The 8758-nt window shown below is 56.5% G+C and overlaps 1 protein-coding gene across 1 annotated transcript; it reads left to right on the forward strand.

Annotated features, from left to right (window-relative positions):
* Positions 1-1756: 1756 nt before the first annotated feature.
* On the forward strand, positions 1757-6481 carry LOC130266924 (pyridoxal phosphate homeostasis protein-like). Its single transcript, XM_056516187.1, has 8 exons — positions 1757-1875; positions 2423-2530; positions 2896-2931; positions 3464-3539; positions 3904-4038; positions 4165-4307; positions 4600-4698; positions 4971-6481. The coding sequence occupies exons 1-8, from the start codon at positions 1780-1782 to the stop codon at positions 5106-5108; spliced, it is 831 nt and encodes a 276-aa protein (XP_056372162.1). The 5' UTR covers positions 1757-1779; the 3' UTR covers positions 5109-6481.
* Positions 6482-8758: the final 2277 nt, after the last annotated feature.

The raw sequence follows: 8758 nt of genomic DNA on the forward strand, positions 1-8758 counted from the left end.
GTATTCGCAGAGTATTATTGGGGCTGAAATTCCCAGGGTTGGGGCTTTAAAATTCCCAGGGTATGAGGCTTTAAAATTCCCGGGATTTGAGGGCTGAAATTCCCTGGATTTGGGGCTGAAATTCCCAGGGCCGGGGGGCTGAAATTCCCAGGAATTTGGGGCTTTAAAATTCCCAGGATTTGGGGGCTGAAATTCCCAGGATTTTGGGGCTGCAATTCCCAGGGTTTGCAGCTGAAATTCTCCCTGAGTTTTGTGACTGAAATTCCCAGTGTTTTCTGGCTGAAATTTTGAGAGTTCTAAGCTTGGAATTCCCAGGTTTTGGGGGCCAGAATTCCAAGGGCTTGAGTCATAAATTTCCCAGGATTTTGGGGCTGAAATTCCCAGAATTTTCAGGTTGGAATTCCAAGACTTCAAAGCTTGGAAGTCCCAGAGTTTTGGGGCCACAATTCCCAGATTTTGGGGACAGAATTCCCAGATTTTGGGGCTGAAATTCCCACATTTTTGGGGCTGAAATTGTACTAGGAGTAAAAAAAGACAAAGCAAAGTGAGAGTGTATCAGTCTTCAGGAGCCAAAGTTTCTTGTTGTGTCTTCATGTTTCTTCACTCTAAAATGTCCTCAATTTTCCAGAGTAGACCATGTCTCCATGTAAACCTTTGTTCACTCTGTCTGTTTAACAGGCAAGTTGTCCTGTTTCATCTTGAGATGGAGATCTGGACTTTAAACCCACTCTGTAGCAAAGGGAACAGAGATTTGTGGCATTGCTGATACCTGGGGCAGTGGAAATGCTCTGCCAGTGCAGTCTCTGATCTTATATAGTGAACTCAAAGCCTTTGTATTTTGGTATTTGCTATGACAATAAAATGGCCTTCAATTTTAGAATCTTCCCATTTTAACAGTCAGGGTTTGTGGATGAGCTTTAATACCATGTGTAGATGTATTTGCAGGGGAGGATTTTCCAGAGGGGAGGCTGGGAGTGGGGGGCTGTGGGGTTCTGTGGGTGCTGGTTCTGCCTCTCCAGTGAGGAGGAGGAAGGTGAGAGAAGGGTCAGAGGTGTCCAAGGAATCCCGTGTCTGTCAGCCCCTACTTCGCTGTGTTAACGAGCCAAAAACAAGAACCAGACTGGAGCAGCAAACACCTCGGGTTTGGTGAAGCTCACAGAAAATCCTTGTCATGTTTTACCAGACAAAGGGCAGGAACCTTCTGGGTGTTTTTACCCAGCTGTGTAAACACTGGATCTGCAGAGGGACAGTGAAGTTCTGCACATTAAGACAAATATTTGAGTTAATGTGTTCCAGCCGGCGCTTTCCCATTCCTCCCTTAGCACTGTCCCGGCCCCTGCAGCCGCTCCCCAGCACTCCCGCACCGCACACTGCGCCTGCAGGACGGGCACTGTTCCCTGCCTTGGTTTTACGCCTTTTTCCCCCGCAATAACTGAAATTCACACCCTTGGGAGGCGGCTCCTCATGCAGGGATAACAACCCAAATGTTGGGTGCGGGCATGGAGGGTGGTCGGGGCTGGAACAGTCGGGTGTGCTGGGTGGCACCGCTCGGGGTGACACTCGGGGCACGCCAGGATTTGGAATTGTCACCAAAACCAGGGCAGGGGACCAGCGGGGGAACCCGGGCCGGGCGGCGCCATGGCGGCCGCGACCTTCCCAAGATGGCGGCGGCGCTCCCCGCCCCGCGCTGCCATTGGCCGGCAGCGCCGCTCGGAGCGCTCCGATTGGCGGAGGCGGCGGCGGGGCGGGTGTGTGGCGGAAGTGGCGGCGGGCGGGGGGATGTGGAGAGCGGGCATGGCCGCCGGGGACGGGCTGGGCCCGGCGCTGCGCGCCGTCACCGAGCAGCTGCAGCAGGCGGCGGCGCGGCGGCCGCAGGTGAGGGGACACGGGGGAACACGGGCAAACCGACAGGACCCGCGGGGCGGAGTGGCTGCCACGGCGACAGGCCTCCGTCACCATGGGCACGGGCCCGCGCCGTGGGGACAGGGCAGCGGTGACCGCGGGGACAGGTGGGCACGGGTCGGTGGGCAGCGCGGGCACGGAGCCGCAGTGCCCCGGGACGGGCACAGCACGGGTCTGGCTGCCGGAACCCCCAGGAGCCACTGTCGCGACAGTCGTGACTCGTGCAGGAGCCGGCCAGGGCCAGGCCCCGGGTGCCCGGGGCTGGGGGTGCCCTGAACTGGGCGTGCCCGGGGCTGGGGGTACCCAGAATTGGGGGTACCCGGGGCTGGAGGTACCCAGAATTGAGGTTACCCAGGGCTGGGGGTGCCCGGGGCTGGAACTTGGGGTGCTGGGACTGGGGGTGCCCGGAGCTGGGGGTGCCCGGAGCTGGGGGTACCTGGAGCTGGGACTGGGGGTGCCCGGTGCTGGTGGTACCCGGGGCGGGGGCCGGGCTCCCCCGCTCACTCCGCTGCTCCCGCAGGGGCTCCCGGCCGTGCAGCCGCGGCTCGTGGCCGTCAGCAAGACCAAGCCGGCCGAGATGGTGATGGAGGCGTACAGCCACGGGCAGCGCAGCTTCGGGGAGAACTACGTGAGTCGGGGGGCACAGAATCCCAGACTCATTCCAGTGGAAAAGGCCTCCAAGGTCATCGAGTCCAAGCTGTGCCCGATCCCCACCCTGTCACCAGCCCAGAGCACTGGGTGCCACACCCTGAGTCCTTCCTTGGACACCTCCAGGGATGGGCACTCCTGCGCAGCCCCTTCCAATGTTTAACAGCCCTTTCCACAAGGGAATTCCTCCTGGAGGCTTGGGCCAGCCCAGTTTGGGGCTCTGTGAGTGACAGCATCACTCCCATCGTGTTTTTGAAGCTCAGGTTGGCCCCAAGAACACACATCCCATGTACACCAATCCTCTCCCTGCTGTGGGTTTAACAAAATTCTCCTTCATTCTCCCAGGTTCAGGAGCTGCTGGAAAAGGCATCAGACTCCAGAGTAAGCACTCAGTTCCTTTCACATTTTCTTACCATGTATAGCTGTGTCCTAAGAGCTGTTCAGTCAAAGTCCTGGGGTTTGTTAGGGATTTGGTTGTGTCCTTATCTTTGCAGATAAATGGTGGGTTATTTTTGGCTCTCTGCCTCTGCCCCGTTCCCCCTCCTGCCTTGCTGGCTCCAGAGGAGTCTGGGAATACATCTGCCTTAGTCATGATTTGCCTTTTGTGTTCACTTCAGGAGAAGCACAGTCCTTGTGAGAAAAAAAAGGTTAACACTCAGTTTGGGGAAAACAGCATTTTATGACTGTTGCAAAAGAGCTTTGCCTTCACTGTTCCCATGGACAGCATTCCCTGCAGCCACAAACCCATCCCTCCCCAGGCTCAACCTCAGCACAACCACAGGCTGAGTCTTTCAGGGTCACCAAACAAAGAAATTGGGTGTCTGGTATTTGGCTGTGGGCAAACTAAGACTGAAGTGCTGTGTGGGGGAAGAGGGAATTGTTGTTCCAACCTGAGTGTTCCCTCTGCTTTCAGATTCTGTCGTCCTGTCCAGACATCAAGTGGCATTTTATTGGCCACCTGCAGAAGAGCAATGTCAACAAGCTGATTGGTAAATCCTGCTTGCTTTTATGTGGGCAATGTCTCCCAGTGTTCAGATGTGTCAGGGAGGCTCAGGATGGATCTCAGGGAAATGTTCTCCCCCAGAGGGTGCTGGGCACTGCCCAGGCTCCCCAGGAATGCTCACTGCCCTGAGGCTGCCAGAGCTCCAGGAGGGTTTGGGCACTGCTCCCAGGAATGCCCAGGGTGGGGTATTTGCAGGGACAGGAGTTGGACTCAGTCATCCCTGGGGATCCTTTCCAGCTCAGGGTATTCCATGATCCTCTAAAACAAGAACCATGAACTCACAAATGCCTGTTGTAGGTACAAACAATCCCATGCCAACAGAATTCCCTCAGCCTCTGTTTTCTCCCCAGCTGTCCCAAACCTGTTCATGTTGGAGACAGTGGATTCTGTGAAACTGGCAGACAGAGTCAACAGCTCATGGCAGAAGAAAGGATCATCCCAGAAGCTGAAGGTCATGGTGCAAGTTAACACCAGTGGGGAGGACAGTGAGTGGCTCTCTGTGACATGTGCATGTTTGTCCTGCTTGACAGGAACTTGGGGGGGGCTGGGCTGGTTTGTGCTCTGGAAGTTTCTGTGGCAGAGCTGGCACAGATGTCCCTGTGCTTTTCCAGGCAAGCATGGGCTCTCCCCTGGGGACACCACGGCTGCAGTGGAGCACGTCATCACCAAGTGCCCCAGCCTGGAGTTCGTGGGGCTGATGACCATCGGCAGCATCGGGCACGACCTCAGTAAGGGGCCAAATCCTGACTTCCAGGTAAGATTTCTTGGAGAAAATGTCACTGTGGGCTGGTTTCCTGTTACACTTTGTCTGCCAGTCAAACTAGTCCAAACCAGGCTGTCAGGGTGTAGGAACCCTTGTGCAGGGTAGTGCAGAGCCCTCAGTACCAGTGTCAGTGCAGATGGGAGGCTTCTTTCTGCAGGGTGTTGCTCCCATTCACCCTCTGAAGCTGCAGCCAGGATTTTGGCAGGGCAGCAGTTGCTGTGCCCTGGTCCAGGTGGCATGGCTGTGTCCAGATGTGACCTCTCCTGTCCCTGGTGCCCTGCAGGTGCTGCTGTCCCTGCGGCAGGAGGTGTGTGAGAAGCTGAACTTGCCTGTGGACAAGGTGGAGCTGAGCATGGGCATGTCCACGGACTTCCAGCACGCAGTAAGTGTGTTCCTGCCCCTTCCCTGGGGGAACAAACGTGCCTGCACCCCAAATTGCAGCCCAGGTGCCGCCCAAACAGGCCTCTAAGGCTTCCCCTTGGATGGAGATCCCAGTGCAAATCTCGTGGTCCCTGGGGAGATCCCTGGGATCAAAGCAGCCCCTGGGTGCAGCTGTGGGTGCTGAGTGTGTGGGGAACCATCCTGTGAGAGCCAGGGCTGGGCCATGGGGTGGTGGCAGCCCTGCCCTGACCTCCTGCTCTCTGTCCCTTCCAGATAGAAGTTGGATCTACAAACGTCAGGATTGGGAGCACTATTTTTGGAGAGCGGGATTATTCCAACAAAGCCATCGGGGGCAAGGCCCCTGCTGGAAGTGAAGGCCAGACAGAGGCTGTGACAGTGCAGGGGCACTAAAGGGAAAACAAGTGGCCTCAGCAGAGGAGAAACCTCACTATGCATTTTACCTCCCTCCGTGTCGGCACCCTGATGGTGAGAGGGAATTCCTCGGAACAGGGGCAGAAATGCCTCAACCATTGTGATTATAGAGTACCCCTAGAAACTGGAAATCTTTCTAACCAACAAATGACAACGAAATTGAGGGCTGGAAGTGGCTGTGGTGTCTTGGTTCCTCAGGGTCATCAAGGACAGAGACTTTGGGCAACTGGGTTGGACAAACAAGTGTTTGTCAGGCTGGAGTTGCTGCTGAGCGAGGGGGATGTCACTGCAGCTGTGCTGGTGCTTGTTTTCACTGAGGACTAAATACCCAAAATGTTATGATCTTGCCAGAAACCTTTAAATGTTTCCCCAAGTACAAGTTTTGCATGTGGGATGTTACAGAGGAGCTGGGATGGGGCTGTGACACAGGAGAGGCCATGGCCATGGCAGAGGGGTGAGTGACAGGCACAGGGGACTGTGAGGAGCTCAGCTGCCACTGTGAGTTCATGCTCTGATGTTTTGGCTGCACATCACAAGTGTGGGAGTGTCTTCTCAGCTCAATTTGTCCTTTTCAGGCTGACACTAACTTTCCCCATGGCTCCATGGCTGCCCAGATCTGGATTGCTTTCCCCCTTCCTTTCCCCTCCTCTGTTGTTGGGAATTATTTTCATCCTGCCCAATAGTCCTGCTGCTGTTTTTTTGGTCAGAATGGGGGTTTTCTGCCAGGCCTCTGCTCTGCCACCAGCTTGCTGCTGCTATCCAAGGTGAATCCCTCATGGTTTGGTGCCTGTGCCATCCCCTTTGCACCTGTGTGAGGATAACAGTGCTTGGCTTAGGGCAGCAGGGAGCTTTCCTTGGGAAAATGCTTCAGAAAAGGAAGTGTTATTGTCCCACTGCATCCTGGGTTCCTGTAAAAATCATTTGGCCACTGAGACAGCTTTCAGACTGTGTCTTAACATCTTTTCCTGCTCTTGGAAGAGGGAAATGGGACTGTCACTGCAGTAACTTTCCTTCAGGTGTGAGCAGAAGCTCCTGTGTTGCCCTGTGTTAGAGCTGATTTTTGGGCTTCTGTGTCTGCTAAGAGGAGGAGAGCTCGGCTGCCAGCAGGAACATCCTCCCCAGGCTTCGCTCTGTGTGCGTGTGGTTAAATCCTGCTGTTGGTTTCACTCTCTAAAAGCTGAATGTAAATGAAAAGACTCAACTCCAACACCAACCTGTTGTAGCTCCGTGGTTTAGAGGCGCCCTGGGGCTCCCCACGCTGCGCCCTGTGTGGTTCATCGTCTAGTGATAACCAGTGCTGAGTTCTAATGCCATCTGTGCCAACTCAAAAGCTATTAAAGATGTTATTTTTATGTTTCAGCGTGGTGAATAAATGTCCTGAGCCGCCCTCGGAGCTGTTTTCCCCACCCTGGGGCCGCTGTTGGAGCTGGGGCGGAGGGAGGAGGGCGGTAAAGGCAGCTGAGAGGGGCTGGCAAAGAAAGTGAAGCAGGATTTTGGTCAGGAAGGTCCGAACGTCGCTGCCGAGATGTCGCGAGCTGTGCCCGGAGGAGCCCCTGGGTGGCGCTGCTGGGCCGGGCACGGGGCGAGCTCCCAAAATCGCCGCGTGCCCGCCTTGCTCACCTGCTCAGGTGCAGGAGCCCTGTGACGGGGAGATCCCTGGTTCTGCTGGCCCCGGGGGTGCCCCAGCACAGCTCTGTGTCCCGCTGGGTTGCCCCGTGTGGCCACCAGGACCAGCCTGGGTGCGGTGCTGGGCCAGCCCGAGCCGGGCTGTGACAACGCTCTGGAGAGGAGCGAGCTCTGCAAGAGCTGCTCCTTCCTCTGCAGCTGCTTCTCCCACCCGTGGAGCTTCCAGCTGACTTTTCTCCTTGGGTGCAGAAGCTTTGCCACGCTTCCCACGTGCCTGAGCCTCCCCGCGGCCGCAGCGAGGGCACTGCCCACGGGCACCCCCAAGGCACCCACCTGGAGCCCGAGCGGGTGCGGGGAGGCGGCGACAGTGACACCGGACACCTGTCGGGGGCGTGGGCAGAGACCACCCACCGCCTCGGCAGAGGTCACCCGGCAGATGGGAACTGCTGGTCACTGGAGTGGAGCCAATGGGCCGCAGATGAAAGATTCCCCGGGCCTCTAATGAAGCACACAGAGCCTCGGCCCCCCTTGGTTTCCATCCAGGAAAGCCCCGGGAGCGGCAGCGCTGCCCAGAGCTGCCCCTGTCAATATTTGCCTTGGAGGAAGCGTCCGGCAGACTCAGGGACTCCTCTGCCCTTGTGACTCCCAGTGTGGGGCGGGCCTCGTCCCCTCTGGGGCAAAGGCGTGGTCCCAGCAGCCCCCTGAGGTCGCCCTTGTTTCCACATGTCCCTTGCGTGGGGGCTTGCCAGGCTGAGCCCCCAGAGCTCAGCATTTCACATGCTCCACAGTGAAAAACTTCCTGGGGGCTTGGAGCACACCCATGTGCAGACTTGGCTAATTCTGAGAAGAATAAACCCGTTGATGATGCTGGACAGGGTGATTTGCTGCTGCTCCTTCTTCTCCATCTCCTGGGAAATGGGTCATCCTCATCCTCGGGGAAGCAGCAGTGCCAAAGCAGCCGAGATGAGGAGCTGTGGGTCAGCTGGGAGCCCGGGACACCCAGAGCAGCTCGGCCCAGGAGCTGCAGCCCTTCAAAGTGGAAAGTGTGTGTATTTCTGGGATATCGGCTTTCCGGCAGGAAGGACGGCCACTGCCAAGGTTTTTATTGGATCCCAGTGAAAGGAATTGAGAGAGTCTCGTGCTTGTTGTCTTTCCCCACTCCTGCAGTAGTTGAGGAGGTTTTTTACCTTGAGTGGGAGGGAGGGATGCAGGGATTTGGCATGCAGTACTGTGGTGATGGAGTTTCAAACGGGTTGCCTTGTCTCCTGGGCCAGAGGCATCAGGAGGGGTCGGGGCTGGAAAAGCACGGAGAGGGGCTTGGAAGGACTTGAAAGAACCTGGACTCTCAGGCTCAAAGCATGTGGAAAGTGTTGCTTGAGCTCCTCTGCTCCAAGCGGGGCTGGGGCAGGGTATTCCACACGTCCCAGCTTGGATAAGGTTCTCACTGTTCTTGGAGGGAATTTAGAGATTGAAACTCTGACGAGCAGGCACAGCAGTTTGATTGCTTCAGAGTGTCCTGGATGCAATTCCAGTGCTGGCACTGGAGCTCCTGGAGACACAGATTTCTTAATTTGGGGTTCATGCAGTGAAAGGACATGGCTGAGCTCAGTACCCTGAGGTGTTTTGGGGTGTCCCTTTGTGGTGCTGTGCTGGGTGTGTTGTGAGTGCCTGAGACAAGGAGTCTCCTGTCCCTTGTGGGAATGCCCAGCAAGAGCAGCAGGCTCCAGCTGGGAGCCTCATCCCCCATAAGAGGGAGGGAAGCCCCCTCCTGCTCTCTGCAGTGCTGAAAGCAGAGGCCCCGCTCACCAGGGGGGTGCCTGGGAGGGTTCCCTGCTGGGCTGCTGCTCGCAGGATCTCAGAGCGGATACTGGACACGAGCAGTTTCCTGTTGCTCTTCCAGCTTCAGCTGCAGGATCTGGGACCTGCACAGAATCAAAGAATATTTTTGAGTTGGAAGGAACCCACAAGGATCACTGAGCCCAAGTCTTGGTGCTGCAGAGGAC

The sequence above is a fragment of the Oenanthe melanoleuca genome, unplaced genomic scaffold (assembly GCF_029582105.1).
Source record: "Oenanthe melanoleuca isolate GR-GAL-2019-014 unplaced genomic scaffold, OMel1.0 S341, whole genome shotgun sequence".
NCBI lineage: Eukaryota > Metazoa > Chordata > Aves > Passeriformes > Muscicapidae > Oenanthe > Oenanthe melanoleuca.

Bases quoted from the DNA above. Each gene is read 5' to 3' on its own strand.
- LOC130266924 (XM_056516187.1), top strand. From the start codon at position 1,780: ATGTGGAGAGCGGGCATGGCCGCCGGGGACGGGCTGGGCCCGGCGCTG. The intron at 3,540-3,903 runs GTAAATCCTGCT...TTTTCTCCCCAG, and splicing joins CAATGTCAACAAGCTGATTG to CTGTCCCAAACCTGTTCATG. The intron at 4,039-4,164 runs GTGAGTGGCTCT...GTGCTTTTCCAG, and splicing joins TAACACCAGTGGGGAGGACA to GCAAGCATGGGCTCTCCCCT.